Here is a 17,772-nt window from a genome sequence, read left to right on the forward strand (position 1 = left end):
AGAATTCCTTGTCAGGTGACCCCAAGAGTTGGTTCCCACTGCGATGGATCAGGACCCTTGCTCCCTGCCCAAAGCATGCAGTGAAATCTCCCTTTTGGGTCGCCATCAGCCAGAGCGATAAAATGGAGACTGGACTGAACTAAGTCATTCTGAAGGTCTGCAAACAGGGGTTGGGGGTTTTTAGGGTGCCAAGATGGGAGGATGAGTGCATTCAGACACGCACGTCGAGATCCACGCTTGCTGGGTCAGGGAGTGGTGGGCTGAGTTAGTGGCCCAGCTCAGCCAGGTCCACCTCACTCTACTAAGAGATGGTCGGAGGGGGCCGCCCCCCTCATTTCACCACGGCTGCTCCCCAAAACTGTTGGAGAGAAAGAGGGGGAGACCGGTTACACCTCCTCCGGGTTGCAAGAGAGCATCCAGCCAGCACAGAACCTCCGGAGCGGGACCATCAAGGGACGAGGAGCAGGGAGGGCAACACCGCAGGGTCGTTGTGGATATGACAAGCGTCCAAAGCAGGGAAGAGCTCAAAGGACAATGGCATTGCAAAGCAGGGGCATGGCTGGCTGAACTACAATCCTAAAGCAGCCTTCCTCCGCCTGGCGCACTCCAGCTCTTTTTGGGATGTGGCCCCCATCAGCCCCTTTTGCAGCTGATGGGGGCCACATCCCAAAAAGAGCTGGAGGGCGCCAGGCGGAGGAAGGCTGTCCCAGAGTCAGTGCAGGGCTTGTTTGTGTCATCGCAACCCCTTCTAAGCTTTGTAGAAACTGGTGCTCAGATAAGGCGGGACAGAGGGACGCTTTTTGGCTCTCCGGCCCGGCCTGCTTGGGAGAAGGCTCCTCTGGTGAAGAGGGGGCCTGCGCCCCCCGTCATTGCACTTGCTCCAAGTCCTCCTCTTCCTGACGGGGTCGAGGGCGGCTCAAACCTCTCGCTGGGCAGAGGAGTCGATGCGCCGGGAGGCCGGGCCAAGCTCCACTTTGCAGACGCGCTGGGCGAACTTGAGGGAGCAGATGGACTCGCCCACGTTCTTCTCCAGCGGGGAAATCTGTGGGGCAGATAAGAAGGGGGAACGTGAGAACATAGGAAAAGCCTCCGGTCCAGGTTCCTGTGTTACGATACGATCTCTTTATTGTCATTGTCCCATACGGAACAACGAAATTGGAAAAAATCTACATCACACATTCAAAAACCAACAAGCCTGCTATCCCAGCTATCCCAGCCTGGTTAGCCCCCTAAAAACTCTGATACCCCATTTTTAAATACAATATACTCCCACAGAGACTACCTTACACTGCGTTTAAAACCAAAATTGCATTTGGATAGAAACTGTTTCTCAGGCGGCCAGTCCTGGTCTTTATAACCCTGGACCTTCTTCCAGAAGGCAGAAGCTGAAAGAGATCATTTCTGGGGTGCGCACTATCCTGCGCTATCTCTGCAGCTTTCTTATGACAGCTGGAAGCGTAGTTTTGATCCAAGGTGGGAAGAGTGCACCCAATTGTTCTCTCCGCAGTCTTGACAACCCTGAACAGCTTTGTTTTTTCCCCTGACTGTGCAGCTCCCAAACCACACACGCAGACCATAAGTTAAGACACTCTCAGCAGTACAATGGTAAAATGCCATTAACAGGTCCTTTGAGAGATTATTTTTCCGGAGGATTCTCGGATATATTGTTTATTAAGATCCTTCCTAGCTTGCCCTAGCAAGTTCTATAACTTAGCAGAGTTTTACATTCCCTTTTTTGCGGAGAGAATAATTGGGTGCCCTCTTCCCACCTTGGATCAAATCTGTGCTGCCTGGTGCCATAAGAAAGCAGCAGAGATAGCGCAGGATAGTGCGCACCCCGGAAATGATCTCTTTCAGCTTCTGCCTTCTGGAAGAAGGTACAGGGTTATAAAGACTAGGACTAGCTGCCTGAGAAACAGTTTCTACCCAAGTGCGATTTTGTTTTTAAATGAATTGTAAGGTAGTCTTTATGTGAGTATATTGTATTCAATTATGGGGTATTTTAGGGGGCTAACCAGGTTGGGTTAGCTGGGATAGCAGGCTTGTAGCTTTTGAATGTCTTAGGTAGATTTTTTAAAATTTTGTTGTTCTCTATGGGACAATGGACAGGGACGCGGGTGGCGCTGTGGGTAAAACCTCAGTGCCTAGGGCTTGCCGATTGCATGGTCGGTGGTTCGAATCCCCACGGCGGGGTGAGCTCCCGTCGTTCGGTCCCAGCTCCTGCCCACCTAGCAGTTCGAAAGCACTTCTAAGTGCAAGTAGATAAATAGGTACCGCTTTCTAGCGGGAAGGTAAACGGCATTTCCGTGTGCTGTACTGGTGCTGGCTCGCCAAAGCAGCTTCGTCACGCTGGCCACGTGACCCGGAAGTGTCTCCGGACAGCGCTGGCCCCCGGCCTCTTAAGCGAGATGGGCGTGCAACCCCAGAGTCGGTCACGACTGGCCCGTATGGGCAGGGGTACCTTTACCTTTATGGGACAATGACAATAAAGAGTATCGTATCATATCGTATTGTATCGTATCGTATCATCGTATCCTCTCCTGCCTCCCTGAACATTCCCACAAAGGCAGGTCCCCAAAGCCTGGCACTCCCTCTTGACCACTATGAGAACAGGGTGCTGGCCTAGATCCTTCTATAAAAGTATAAAAAAAGGTTTACTCACACATCATTCTGTTCACAATTGGATCCCAGAAGGCAGACTTAGCTTAGAAAAGTAACATACACCTGGAAGCTATCTCATAAGGAGACAGTCCCTTTGTCCTCTCTTGGCTGGAGGCCAAGAGAGCATCTTTGGCTAAGCAGATGTTGCTTCTTCGATGCATGTAGTCAAAGAGAGAGAGATGGCTGCCCTGCCCTGTGCTTTTGTCGTCACCTGCGCAGGTGAGGCCACGCCCACCTCTAGTCACATGCAGAGGAAGTCTGTCCTAGCCCAGAAGGAAACAGGAAGTTGACCTGCTGGCTGGACAAACATTCCTCCCCATGTGTAAACATGTTCACTCTAGGAATGTTGTACTTGACTGCTCTTGTGTTCCATATTCCACATGCCTGGCATGGGTCTGTGCCTGCACCACCACCACCCCTCCCCTGCCCTCCTCCCTCACCTGCACCATCATGATGGTCTTGCTGCCTTTGCCCAGAGAGTCCTGCAGCAGGTAGGTGAGCTTGGAGTTGCGGAAGGGGACGTGCGCCTGCTTGGTGCGAAGGGCCTGGATCACCTCCCCCAAAGCCAGCAGGGACTTGTTGATGCTCTGAGCCTCCTTCAGACGGTCTCCTTGCGCACCAGACTTCCACACCCGCTCCGAGCCGGCCAGGTCCACCAGATTCAGTTTCCCTGCGGCAGAGGAGAATGCGTTTCCTCTTTAACACATTCTTTTATATATAAGTTCACAGGGTGAAATAAGATGGGAAAAGAGGGACAAATAGAAAAAGGGGAAATAATAATAATTTTATTTATTTATTTATTTATTTATTTATTTATTTATGTATTTATACATACCCCACCCATCTGGCTGGGTTTCCCCAGCTACTCTGGGCGGCTTTCAACAAAATATTAAAATACAGTAATGCATCAAATGTTAAAAGCTTCCCTGAACAGGGCTGCCTTCAGATGTCTTCTAAAAGTCTGGTAGTTATTTTTCTCTTTGACATCCACTGGGAAGGCGCCACCACCAAGAAGGCCCTCTGCCTGGTTCCCTGTAACCTTACTTCTCTCAATGAGGGAACCGCCAGAAGGCCCTCAGAGCTGGTCCAGGCTGAACAATGCGGGTGGAGACACTCCTTCAGGTCTACTGGACTGAGGCCATTTAGGGCTTTAAAGGTCAGCACCAACACTTTGAATTGGGCTCGGAAGAAAACGAAATAACAGCCTCCATCTTCCCCCACATCCTTGCATCTCCTACCTTGGACAGGTGCCCTGCCCCATCCCAATTTGCTCCGCAGCCGCCGACAGGGCAGGTGGATATATACCTGTGACTTGTCTTGCCCAGCGATGGAAAGAGGACAAGATGCCAACAAAGGTGGACTGGCAGGTGGAACTACAAGGCTATGCAGAAATGGCTAGAATGACTGGGAAATCAGAAATCAGGAGGACCAAAACTTCAGCAGAGAATGGGACGAATGTAGATTGTATTTGAAAGAACAGTCCAAACGCTTGAGATCTTTGGCAGGCCTTGAATAACTCTTGCAGCGTTATAAAGACTTTGGATACTTTGGAGGGCTATAATTCAGATGAACTATAATATGCAGTTGATTAAAAGACCCACAGAGGGGAGGAGGGAAGTCCTAAGATTCAGAAGAATCTTGTTTTATTTTTAAAAAATTGTGTTAAGTATGTGATTTATTTTGTAAAACCAATAAAAATTATTTCCAAAAAAAAGGGATACCTGTGACTTGGGTGCCGCTGGCCAGCTCAGTGCCGGTGATGCTGACGGTGAGGAGGGCGTGCGAGCGGGAGCTGCGCTCGTTCATGTTGGTGGCGTACGTGGCCCGATTCCGCTTGCCCAGCGAGAGCATCTGGAGAGGAGGCAGAAGGATGGAGGGCCACTTCAAGCAGGGAATTAATGTGGGAAGGTTCAGGGTGGCAGGAGAGGATATGTTGTTTATTAATATCCTTCCTTACTTGTGCTAGCAAATTCCTTTACTTACAGAGTTACATTCCCCGTTTTACATGTACAGTGGTACCTCGGGTTACAGATGCTTCAGGTTACAGACGCTTCAGGTTACAGAATCCACTAACCCAGAAATAGTACCTCGGGTTAAGAACTTTGCTTCAGGATGAGAACAGAAATCGTGCGGCGACAGCAGGAGGCCCCATTACCTAAAGTGGTGTCTCAGGTTAAGAACAGTTTCAGGTTAAGAACGGACCTCTGGAATGAATTAAGTTCTTAACCCAAGGTACCATTGTACAGCAGATAGCTGGTTGCAGGTTCGTGTGAGCCTGTCACTATCATACAATTCCGTCTGCCTCAGATTGAATTGTACGTTCCTTGGTAAGTTCCCTTTGAATCTCTCTTAAAAGAACAAAGACGCCACAATCTTATTCAAAGTCAATAAAAGAAGTTTACTTACATCAGTTCACAGTTGGATCCCTGAAGGCAGACTTAGCTACAAATATGTACATGTGGATCTACCCCATATGGGGGAATAATCCCAGTGCTTCTGCTAGCTGAGATCTGGCAGAGCAGTCCTAGCTAAAAGCTGGTCAAATGAAGAAGGAAGTCTAAAAGAGAGAGGTGTGCGACGTGACTCGTCCTTTCGTTACCTGGACAGGTAAGGTCACACCCGCCTTCTATCACATGCAAAAGGAAGGATGACCCAGCCAGGAGGAACAGGAAGTTTCGACTGGCTGGACCAGACATTCCCTCGTATGTCCTCTCTAGCATTTCAAGGAATGTTGTACTTGACTGCTTCTCATGGATCACACCCCACAATTAATTCACTGGGTCAATACCCGCTGGAAAAATAAGGCTGCCCCTTGGGACACAGAAGGCTCCCAAGCCCCCAGACACTGATGTCCAGTCCGGCTACCTTTTTGATCTGGCGAAGACTGTGCACCTCCACGCTGGTCAGTCCTGGGACGTGCAATTGGCCACTTCCGTCCGGATTCAGCTTGACATCAAGTTTCTCCTGGGGGTCCCTGGCAAGGAGGTCCCTAGAAGGACAGAGGAAGAAGAGGTACTCGCTAGGTACTGACGGGCCAGGGGTGCCACTGTCTGGTGAGAAAAGCCTTCCGCCAGGAGAGGGCAGAGCAGAATGCATTTCTTCATTTCTTACAGGGACAAATGCAAGGTCCTACACTCAGGTAGGAAGAACCAGATGCAGGAATAAAGGATGGGGGCTACCTAGCTTGGCAGCAGCGCTTGGGAGAAGAGGATCGCAAGCATCACGTCAGCCAATGGCGTGATGCTGCAGCAAAAACGGCTAATGCTATTCTTGGCTGCCTCAACAGAGGTCGAGTGTCCAGATAATAATAATAATAATAATAATAATAATAATAATAATAATAATAATAGAATTTTATTTTTATCCTGCCCTCCCCAGCCGAGCGGCTAACAACAATAAAAGTAACACAGCATCCTAAAATCAATTCATTCTAAAATCATTTCAGAGTCAAATTCATGGCAACCATTGGGCTAGAGTTTTGTGAGGATTACCAAAGGAGGGGGTCAGACTGTGCCTTGGCCAAAGGCCTGGTGGAACAGCTCTGTCTTGCAGGCCCTGCGGAAAGATGTCAAGTCCCGCAGGGCCCTGGTCTCTTGGGACAGAGCGTTCCACCAGATTGGGGCCACGGCCGAAAAAGCCCTGGCTCTGGTTGAGGCCAGTCTAACCTCCCTGTGGCCCGGGATCTCCAATATGTTTTTGTTTGAAGACTGTAAGGTCCTCCGTGGGACATACCAGGAGAGGCGGTCCTGTAGGTACGAGGGTCCTAGGCGTATAGGGCTTTAAAGGTCAAAACCAGCACCTTAAATCTGACCCTGTACTCCACTGGGAGCCAGTGCAGCTGGTATAGCACCGTAAGGAGTTTCACTGCAGCATTCTGCACCCGCTGGAGTTTCTGGGTCAGTCTCAAGGGCAGCCCCACGTAGAGCGAGTTACAATAATCAAGCCTGGAGGTGACCATCACATGGATCACAGTGGCTAGGTCAGGGCGAGAGATGTAAGGAGCCAACTGCTTATCAAGGGAAATAATAGTCCCACTCTCTGCCTTGGTCCGACCACACCTAGAATATTGTGTCCAGTTCTGGGCACCACATTTAAAGAAGGATGTTGACAAGCTGGATCGTTGACATAGCAGAGTGGTCCTCCTGTGGCACAAAGGGTCCGTGAGTCTGGCTGTTAACCAGAAGGTTGGCGGTTCAAGCCCATCCACGGGTGGCCATGGGCAGAATTCCTGCATTGCACGGGGTCAGACTAGAAGACCCTTGGTGTCCCTTCCAACTCTACAATATATGATTCTCCTTTTTGTTGAACCCCCACAACACCCCTGAGAGGTAGGCGAGGCTGAGAGACGACAGGGACTGGCCCCGCCCCCAAGTCCAGCCAGTGAGAGATTCATGGCCAGATGGGGATTTGAACCTGGCTCTCTCCCAGATCTTAGTCCACTGCTCTAACCACTACACCGCACTGCTTCTCTCTCAAGGGCAGGGTCCGCATTCAGGGGCGCCTCTCACCTGATCACCTCGTTGTAGATCTCCACCATGCTGAGGCTGACCGAATACTTCCAGACGTCACACTTGGCCTCCATCTCCTGATAGAGGGCTTGCAGCGCCCGCTGGTTGATCCCGGGGTTGTCAGAGACGCCCTGGAAACAGAAAGACCCTGAGGCTCCCGCCTGAAACTCAGCGGGAGAGAGCGTCTGCCTTGCATGCAGAAGGTCCCGGGTTCAAGTCCTGCCAATCTTCAGAGGGGCTTGGAATCTCTCCAGCCTGAAACTCCACTGCTGCCAGCCAGTGTGGGAAATACTGGACTAGATTGATCAATGGTGCTACTCAGTACAGTGGTTCCCAAAGACTGAAAACCCAGAAGTAAGTGTTCCAGTTTTCGAACATTTTCTCGACTATTGTTTCTGGGGCGCCTGCACCAATCAGAAGCTGCGCCTTGCTTTTCGAACATTTCAGAAGTCAAACGGACCTCCGGAACAGATTAAGTTTGGTGCTTTTGTTTTTGCTATTTATTTTGGGTTTTTGTTTTTGAGGCTTTTTCAGTTCATTTGTTTTCCTGACTGTGTGGAACCCAGTTCAGCTACTGATGGATCGATTGTGTGACTGCAGAAATGGATAAAAGCCCCCCTTCCAAAGAATGACTGTCATCAGTACAGGTAAGGAAAAATACCGTATTTTTCGCTCTATAAGACGCACCAGACCACAAGACGCACCTAGTTTTTGGAGCAGGAAAACAAGAAAAAAAATATTCTGAATCTCAGAAGCCAGAACAGCAAGAGGGATCTCTGTGCAGTGAAAGCAGCAATCCCTCTTGCTGTTCTGGCTTCTGGGATAGCTGTGCAGCCTGCATTCGCTCCGTAAGACGCACACACATTTCCCCTTACTTTTTAGGAGGGAAAAAGTGAGTCTTATAGAGTAAAAAATACGGTAATTAATTTTAACTTTTATCATCTACAAAAACAAAATCTACTGAAAGCCACATTTCTGATTTAATCAGCAAAACCCAAGTGGTTTGCGTTACAGGCTGCATTTTGCATGGCCAGGGGGTGTCATGAATGCCCCCTTCCTCACTGAGTCAGTAGAAGCTCCCTTGCACACTGAAAACTTGCATTTCGATGAGAAAAATTGAGCCCAAACCTCCCCCGTACGCATGGATGCAATTTGTTCTTCTTCCACACACTGGAAGCCTTTGAGCAAGCAAGACTATCGCTACTGTCTGAAGTGGTCTTGTCCAAAAGAAGCCTTGATTCTGCTGAAGGAGCCCCTCACCTTTGGGGAATTCCTATCCGGGGGCAATTTGGTTTTAGCACTGCTATTTCTGCTATTTAAGAAAACATACGCTGTGGGTTAAACCACAGAGCCTAGGGCTTGCTGATCAGAAGGTCGGCGGTTCGAATCCCCGCGATGGGGTGAGCTCCCGTTGCTCGGTCCCAGCTCCTGCCAACCTAGCAGTTCGAAAGCACACAAGTGCAAGTAGATAAATAGGTACCACTCCGGCGGGAAGGTAAACGACGTTTCCGTGCGCTGCTCTGGTTCTCCAGAAGCAGCTTAGTCATGCTGGCCACATGACCCGGAAAAACTGTCTGTGGACAAACGCCAGCTCCCTCAGCCTATAGAGTGAGATGAGCACCGCAACCCCAGAGTCGTCTGCGACTGGACCTAACAGTCAGGAGTCCCTTTACCTTTAATATCGCGATAGTGAAGCAGGTTTGCCCCCAGCAATCCATCTCCTTCCGAAGAGACCACAGAGACAGTGGTACCTCAGGTGACATACGCTTCAGGTTACATATGCTTCAGGTTACAGACTCCGCTAACCCAGAAATATTACCTTGGGTTAAGAACTTTGCTTCAGGATAAGAACAGAAATCATGTTCCGGTGTCGCAGCAGCAGCGGGAGGCCTCATTAATTAAAGTGGTGCTTCAGGTTCAGAACAGTTTCAGGTTAAGAACGGACCTCTAGAACGAATTAAGTTCTTAACCCGAGGTACCACTGTATCTGGCAGGCAGCTTAAGAAAGAGATGAGCAGCTAAGCTCTACAGTCCTGTGATTCCAGGGACGTGCGAAAGTGCCCAGCAAGCCTGCCAAGTGAATTAATTCAGGCGCATTCGATGCACGAAACCCCCTTGCTTGGGTGTGCCATGCACGTCGGTTGCGTGTGCCCCAATTCCCCCGAGGCTCATCCTACGGGCTGGGGGGTGAGCAAGCTCCTACCTCCATGGTGTAGGTCTTTCCGGATCCTGTCTGCCCGTAGGCAAAGATGCAGACGTTGTACCCGTTCAGGCAGGACATGACCAGCGGCTCAATTTCTAGGAAGACCTGCAGAGGGGGCAGAGAAAGAAGGCGGCATTGCTGAGCGAAGGGCAGCCGTGCGCACGGGCACAGGCACACAGAGGCTGTGAGGCAGAGGTCAGGAGGTGCAGTGAGGGCTGGTGAGGACGTGAGCAGCGAGGCCGTCTGTGCCGGGGGTTTTACCTGCTGCTGTGGCAACCAGGAACTCAGGCTGGCCAGCGGCTCCCTGGAAGGCACCTAGACATCGAGGGGTCACAAAGCAGCGAGGGAGGGTCAAGCTGTGCGCCAAACCAACAGGGCGCCTGGAGCCCAGGAGAAAAAGCATCCCCTCTGACCCTGAAGGCAATTTCCATGCATGCACACACAATATCCTGCCTCAGAAGTGGCACCCAGGTGATGCAACGGCGCTCCTGGGCCAACGTGGTGCCGTACCACTTAATTCCCATTCCACCTTGATAAGGAATCAGTCCACCCAACCTTCGGAACTCCCTGCCTATTGACAGCAGGCAGGTGCTTTCCCCTGGTGCGTTTTCCCCGCATTCTGGTGTGTAATGAGCACAGCTGTCAACTTTTCCCTTTTCTTGCGAGGAATCCTATTGGGAATAGGGGAATTTCCCTTTTAAAAAGGGAAACATTGACAGCTATGGTGATGAGGGAGGGAAACCACCCTCTGTCTACATTCCCCATGCCACACAGAATTTTATAAAACTCAAGCTGAAAAATCCCACACGCTGCACAGGGGAGTCGTTCTCCTCACACACACCCCACCTCATCAGTTTGGTTGCCCTTTTCTTTTTCTTCCTTTTTTAATTAAAGATTTACTTGATTTACAAAAGTGTGTGCAATGTCTCTCTCTTGTATTTTCCCCATGTAACATTTTTACAAATCAGTTTCATTTGTTGAGACATTAGGAAGAAAAGAGGGGGGGGGAGATGGGGGGCCGGGTGGCGATGTTTCTATTTTACTTAATATATGTGGGGTTTTGTGTCAGCGTCGCTTGTGCAGGTTCTCTGCTGTTCACTTGTGTTCCTTTGGTGGTGAGAGAGGTTGGGGTTGGCCTAGGGTGTGGTTGTCCATTTGTGATTGGCTGTGGTGGTCTTTGTTTTCATGTGTGGGTGGGGTGGGTGGGTGTTTTGGATCAGGTTAGCCATATTGATTCGCATGCTGTTGGTGGATTTTTGTCATTGTCTTGTTGGGCTGTGTGTGTGATAAAGGGGAGCCATACTGGGGTGAAGGGGTCTTCTTCTATTTGTCCCCGTGTCAGTTTCAGCTTATTGGTTATTTTTTCTAGTAGGGCTGTTTCCCATACTATTTGGTACCATTGGTCCATGCTTACTCCTGACAGGTCTTCTCCAGTGTCTGGTTATGGTGCTTCTGGCTGCTGAAAGTAGGCGGGTTATGAGTTCTTTGTGGTGTAAGTGGGCATTATTGTCTTGGAAGATGTTTAGTAAGGCCAATTCTGGGGTGATTTCTAACCATATGAGAAATAAGTAAAATAACCAAACAAGTATTGGTTGCTCTTTTCTGAACCTTTTCAACATCCGTTTTGAGGCGAGGCAACCAGAACCGGGCAGAGTATTCCATATGTTTGGCAGTGGGACGGAGGACCTCAAATGAGTTGGAGGGCGGATGGCCACTTGCCAGGGGTTCCTTCAGCTTTGATTCCTGCATCACAGGGGGTTGGACTAGATGACCCCCTGAGGTCCCTTCCAACCAGGCACTTCTGGGATTCCAACAGAGCCCCCCTCTTCTGGCTGCCACTCAGCACCTGTTCACCGTGCTCAACTGCGAAGGCCCCGAATCCTCACCCACCCACCGTGCCAAGCGCCCGGTCTCCACATGCCGCTTTCCGGACCAGTGGGATGCTGATATCCTCCTCGTTTTGAGGAGGGAGAGGCGCCCGGAGCATCGGACAGAGACACGCTCCGAGGGCAGGGGGTCCTCACCTCCTCCTGGGTGGCCTGCGGCAAGAAGACCTTGTCCAACTTAAAGGTGCGCTCCTTGCCTTTGTAGGAGGCCGTGATGCAGCCGTCGTCGGCCGGGTCCGCAGCCACCGGGGTCTCCACTTCCCCTCCCTGCTGTTCATCCTTGCTCAGCGGCTTCAGGCGGCACAGAACCCGGATGTTTCCTGCAGGGAAAGGCGGGGTGTTTAGGGAACAGCACCATCGACACCAGGGACGCGGGTGGCGCTGTGGGTTAAACCACACAGCCTAGGTCTTGCCGATCCGAAGGTCGGTGGTTCAAATCCCCGCAATGGGGTGAGCTCCCGTTGCCCGGTCCCTGCTCCTGCCAACCTAGCAGCTCGAAAGCACACCAGTGCAAGTAGATAAATAGGTACCACTCCGGCGGGAAGGTAAACGGCGTTTCCGTGCGCTGCTCTGGTTCGCCAGAGGCGGCTTAGTCATGCTGACCGCATGATCCGGAAGCTGTACGCCGGCTCCCTCGGCCAATAAAGCGAAATGAGCACCGCAACCCCAGAGTCGGCCACAACTGGACCTAATGGTCAGGGGTCCCTTTACCTTTACTTTTACCATCGACATCACCCATTTGTTTGCATGTGTCTTTCCCACCAAACTATGACGATGGTGACGGCAGTAGCTGCAGTTCAAAAGTGCTGTCACAGTACAATCCGTTCCCGGCCCAATCCATTCGCCATTGACCCACAGCTCAATTGCGGCCGCCTCAGGGGTGAGGCGTGCAGCCAGAGTTGATTGGAGAGGGCGGGAACAGCTGCCAGGGATCCACTGGATCCATATTCAGAGATCTTGTCTATTTTTTTTTTAAAAAAAACTGTTAAATTGCTCAGTAGCTTTGTTCTTTTTCAAAATAATAAATAAATTAGTTTTTCAGTTTGACAGTCAATTATCCAAAAACCAACATAAAAATAAGATTCCCAAGAATCTCCTGAATTTTTCTCCTCCCCTTTATGGGTCCTTTCGTTAACCATTTCCTCCTGCACCTTTTATAATAATCCAAAATCTTTTACATCACCATTATATCCAAAATTCACCATTAAACTACAAGCGTTATGTCAATCCTACAAGTGATTTTAGCTGTGCAATGGTTTTTAAGATAAATTATATATTTCCCCCATTCCTTATTAAAATTTTGGTCTTCCAGATTTCTGATTCTTCTGGTCATTTTTGCCGTTTCGGCATAATCCATCAACTTGATCTGCCATTCTTCTCTGGTCGGGACATTTCTTCTTTCCATTTCTGGGCCATTCACGTCTGACTAGCTGTGATCGCATAGATAAATAGTCTTTTCTGCTCCCTTGGGATTTCGGCACCTCAGAGATCTCGGTGGAACGGACTCCCCTTCCCTGCTGGTTCTTAAGCAGAGGTCGGTCGGGAGTCCATCTGTCTGGGATGCTTCAGCTGAGATTCTTCAATGGCCGTTTATAAAATCATCCATGGCAAGGAGAAAGCAGATGGAGGGGGCTTCATATGGTGCTGAATGTTGGAAGATTCAGGGCACATAAAAGGAAGCGTTTCTTCAGGAAGCACAGAGTGGAACTGTGGAACTCCCTGCCACAGAGGCAGTGATGGAAAATATTAGAACACATTTCAATTTGGATGAGCCAGATTGAATTGTGCACCGTATTTTTCGCTCCATAAGACGCACCTGACCATAAGATGCACCTAGTTTTTAGAGGGGGAATGCAAGGAAAAAAATATTCTTTAAAGGGAGCGTGGTTCTTTAAAGGGAGCGTGGCTCTTGGGGGCTTTTCTGGTAGGTGGGGGAAGGGACTGATATGCTGCCCTCTGTCCCTTCCCCCACCTCCCGGAAAAGCCAGCAAGAGCCACACGCTCTTTAAAGAGCCGCATGGAGCGCATGTGCGGCTCTTGGGGGCTTTTCTGCGAGGTGGGAGAAGGGACTGACAGGCTGCCCTTCTCCCTCCTTGGGGAAAAGCACCCCAGAGCCGCACACACGCTCCATGCGGCTCTTTAAAGGGAGCGCTTAGCAGAGCCTCCTGCCTGCATTCTCTCCATAAGCCTCACACACATTTCCCCTTACTTTTTAGAAGGGAAAAAAGTGCATCTTATGGAGCGAAAAATACGGTATTGTCTTTAGAAACTCACATGAGTTTGCAACTAGGTTTCTGCTGTGCAAAGGTGAATGTGATGCTCTGATGCTCAGATCCTGCTTGCAGGTGACAAGAGGATGCTAAACTAGGTGGCCCATTGGCTTGATCCAGCCGGCCCTTCTTATGTCCTTTCCTAATGGTCCCTCGCCTTCTCCCCACGGCCGCCGCACGCTGGTTCCTCCCCCCCCCGCCCGCCCCCTGCGCCCTCCCCACTTGCGGGCACCTTTCAGCTCCAGGAGCTGGTCGTGGTACTTCTTCCGCAGCTGGACTTCCCTCTGGCACCTCTCCTGCAGCAGACGGTTGGCCTGAGAGACTTCGCCGATGGCTGAGCACATCTGGGGGCGAGAGGAGATAGGGTGGGATTTTGGTGCCAGCGAGGCCAACGCCACATGCCATACCACAAAACCAGGAAGAGCCAGTTGAGAGGGAATCTAAGGTCTCCGGTTAAGGTGCAAGGAGAGATCAGCATGTAAAGTAAAAGAAAAGGGTTGAGTCACTGTTTCAAAGACTGTAGTTAGATGACAGAAGGCGGTTGAAGAGAGGATGAAACTGCCAATAAATATTTTTGCCTGTATTTTTTAATTTTTTTTGCCTATATAGTATTATAAACACAAATGGCTCCATATACTTGTCTGTAAAGGAAAGCAACACATTACATATATATATATATATATATATATATATATATATATATATACACACACACACACACACACACACACACACACACACACACACACATGGAACCACCTCTCCTGGTCTGCTCCACAGAGGACTTTAAGGTCCACAAATGACAATACTTTGGAGGTCCCAAGTCACAAGGTGGTTAGCTTGGTCTCAACCAGGGCCAGGGCCTTTTCAGTACTGGCCCCGACTTGGTGGAACACTCTGTCATAAGAGACCAGGGCCCTGCGGGACTTGACCTCTTTCCGCAGGACCTGCAAGACAGAGCTGTTCCACCTGGCCTTTGGTTTCTCCTCCCTTCCTCTCTCGTTACAGCTCCTGTCTCCCAAAATCAGTACTTCTGTCTTGTCAGGATTCAACCTCAGTCTGTTAGCTGCCATCCATCCTCCAACCGCCTCCAGGCACTCACACAGGACCCTTAACCCCCTTCACTGGTTCTGATTTGAAAGACAGGTAGAGCTGGGTATCATCCGCATACTGATGGACACACAGCCCAAACCCCCTGATGATCTCTCCCAGCGGCTGCATGTAGATGTTAAAAACCATGGGGGAGAGGACAGAACACAATAATCCGTTACAGAATTAGAGATAAGAGTTTATGAGTAGAGATAAGTTCATGTTAGTCCATAGTCTGATTCGACGTAGAGGTCTTAGTTTCATTCATTGAGCAGAAGTCACTCCCACTATTGTAACTTACATTGGCCTGAGTTCTTGGTGTGCTTTTTTCATGGTGGAAAAGAAGATCAACCTGCTCCGTCAGTCTCAAGCCATCTCCCCAAGGAGCTTCTGGTCCTGATGCCCCTCTCCGCCCCACGCCGTCACGTAGACTAAAGAGCAGGGGCAGCCCAGACCCCCCAAAAAAACCCTGCTTGGAGCCTCCGCTGCCACCGCTTGCCCCTGAACCTCACCTGCTGCCTCGCCTCGTTGAGGGCTGCCTCATAGCAGTCTGCAAAACTGCGCACCTGCCCGCGAAGGCTGCCATAGTCAGATTTCATGCCCCTGAGGAGGGGCTGGAGAGTGTCCAGGTGCTGGCGGACCCCTGGAAGGGGAAAGGAAGAGAAACATTGGCTTGCCATGTTCATAGCCTGCCCTTCCTTGGAGCAGCGTGTCGTGTTTTGAACTCACAACATCCCTGCAAGGCAGACCAAGAGAGAAGGCCACACCGGGCAAAGGCATTAAAGCCATATTTCCGGCACCCAAACCCTTATCTTCTCTAGAACCTGGATGTAGTGTGAGTGATAGCGTCGTGCAGTGGTTAGAGTATCGGACAAAGGACCTGCGAGAGAAAAGAGATCAAAGTGGGGTTATTTCTGTTCTTATTTTTGTTGTGTGCTTTGTGTTTTTCGTTTTGTAATTTGAATGCTGTGGACCGCCCTGAATTCTACAGATGAAGGGCAGTACACAAATCAATCAATCAATTAAGACAAAAGGTGAAAAAGTGGTTATAGAAATGCGATGAATTTGTGAAAGATATGTGGAAGTCAGAAAGAGGGAGGGAAGGAGGTCGGTGCTCTTTTTGAGCAATACTTTAAGTTAAAAAATAAAGAATAAATCAAAACAGGAATTTGTTTCAAAATGGGAGGTTTTCAAAGAATATCTGAAAAATAAATATAGTAGTTTAAATTCTGTTGCAGCATTCGAGGAACTTCAGTAATAGTTGCAAGGTAGATATAAGAAATTAGATTTATTGAGAATAAGTTTAATTATGATAAAAGTGTGTGTTGGCAATAAGTAATATGAGTTTGAAATATGGAATAGAAGGGAGGTCGGGTCTTTAGTGTTAAGACCAATAGATGTTTTATTGTTTGCTAAGAAAATTATGTGTCTATGGTTATTTTTGTAATTTGTGTGTAATTTGGTATTTGTGTTTTTTTTCTTTTTTTCTTGTTGTATAAATAAAAAACTTTATTAAAAAAATTTTTTTAAAAAAGTTATGGATTTGTGTCATGAAAATGTAATGAAATATGGAAAACGCAATAAAAATTAGGTAAAATAAATAAATAAATTCACTGGGTGACCTGAGACCAGCACACTCTCTCAGGATAGTCTACCTCGCAAGGTTGTTGTGAGTATTAAATGAGGAAGGGGAGAACAAATTATACCTCCCAGAGTTCATTGGAGGAACGGGTGGGATGGAAAATGCAATGAATAAATAAATAAATAAAATCCTTACCCAGTTCCCCATCTCTTGCCCCACCCATAGTTTGAAATGGGTTTGGAGACACACAGACACCCCCAGCCCAACACCTTGCTCCCCATCCCAGCTACCTGCCAGCTGTTCTCGCAGGTGCTGCAGGTGTGTCTCAGAGCACTGAGAGGCTTCCCGGATCGCCTGTTCCTTCTGCGCCTCCAACTGGTTGATCTCGCCCAGCAGCTCCCGACGCAGACCGGCAATCTCAAAATCATAGTCGGAGATCTGCCAGAAAGAGATCCCTCTTGAGAATCTGGGGATTCGGGGGACACAGTGCAAGGATCACAGAGCTCAGGGATCGCAGAATTGTAGCGTTGGAACAGACCCCCACCCCAGGTAGGGTTAGCTAATGCCATAGAAGACAAAATGGGAATTCAAGATGACCTTACAGCGGTTCTCCACCTGTGGGTCCCCAGATGTTGTTGGACTACAACTCCCATCATCCCTGAGCTCTGGCCTTGCTAGCTAGGGGTGATGGGAGTTGTAGTTCAACAACGTCTGGGAACCCACAGGTTGAGAAAGGCTGGCTTAGAGCATGGGTAGGCAAACTAAGGCCCGGGGGCCAGATCCGGCCCAATCGCCTTCTAAATCCGGCCTGCAGACGGTCCGGGAATCAGTGTGTTTTTACATGAGTAGAATGTGTCTTTTTATTTAAAATGCATCTCTGGGTTATTTGTGGGGCCTGTCTGGTGTTTTTACATGAACACAATGTGTACTTTATTTAAAATGCATCTCTGGGTTATTTGTAAAGGTAAAGGTAAAGGGATCCCTGACCATTAGGTCCAGTCGCGGACGACTCTGGGGTTGCAGCGCTCATCTCGCTTTACTGGCCGAGGGAGCCGGCATACAGCTTCCGGGTCATGTGGCAAGCATGACTAAGCCGCTTCTGGCGAACCAGAGCAGCGCACGGAAACGCCGTTTACCTTCCCGCCAGAGCGGTACCTATTTATCTACTTGCACTTTGACATGCTTTCGAACTGCCAGGTTGGCAGGAGCAGGGACCGAGCAACAGGAGCTCACTCCGTCGTGGGGATTTGAACAGCCGACCTTCTGATCGGCAAGTCGTAGGCTCTGTGGTTTAACCCACAGAGTCACCCGCGTCCCCTGGGTTATTTGTAGGACATAGGAATTCCCCCCCCCAAAAAAAAAATATATAGTCCGGGCCCCCACAAGGTCTGAGGGACAGTGGACCGGTCCCCTGCTGAAAAAGTTTGCGGAACCCTGCCTAAGAAGATTAGAGAACTGGGCACAAGCTAACAAAATGAATTTCAGTAGGGACAAATGTCAGGTTCTGCACTTAGGCAGGAAGAACCAGATGCACAAATATAGGATGGGAGAACACCTGGCATACTAGTAGCAC

The 17,772-nt window shown here is 49.5% G+C and overlaps 1 protein-coding gene across 1 annotated transcript in view; it reads right to left on the minus strand.

Moving 5' to 3' along the window:
• Window positions 1-663: 663 nt before the first annotated feature.
• The window catches only part of KIFC2 (kinesin family member C2), a 39,690-nt gene continuing 22,581 nt past the window's right edge, over window positions 664-17,772 (minus strand). The window contains exons 10-19 of the mRNA XM_053395080.1: window positions 16,490-16,637; window positions 15,130-15,260; window positions 13,761-13,872; window positions 11,397-11,578; window positions 9,373-9,477; window positions 7,170-7,300; window positions 5,527-5,650; window positions 4,383-4,512; window positions 3,102-3,331; window positions 664-1,042 (exon numbers count right to left, since the gene is read on the minus strand). Of these exons, the coding sequence (XP_053251055.1) occupies window positions 917-1,042; window positions 3,102-3,331; window positions 4,383-4,512; window positions 5,527-5,650; window positions 7,170-7,300; window positions 9,373-9,477; window positions 11,397-11,578; window positions 13,761-13,872; window positions 15,130-15,260; window positions 16,490-16,637 (1,419 nt within the window). The 3' untranslated portion in view covers window positions 664-916. The remainder of the gene's footprint in view (window positions 1,043-3,101; window positions 3,332-4,382; window positions 4,513-5,526; window positions 5,651-7,169; window positions 7,301-9,372; window positions 9,478-11,396; window positions 11,579-13,760; window positions 13,873-15,129; window positions 15,261-16,489; window positions 16,638-17,772) is intronic.

The sequence above is a fragment of the Podarcis raffonei genome, chromosome 7 (genome assembly GCF_027172205.1).
Source record: "Podarcis raffonei isolate rPodRaf1 chromosome 7, rPodRaf1.pri, whole genome shotgun sequence".
Taxonomy (NCBI): Eukaryota; Metazoa; Chordata; class Lepidosauria; order Squamata; family Lacertidae; genus Podarcis; species Podarcis raffonei.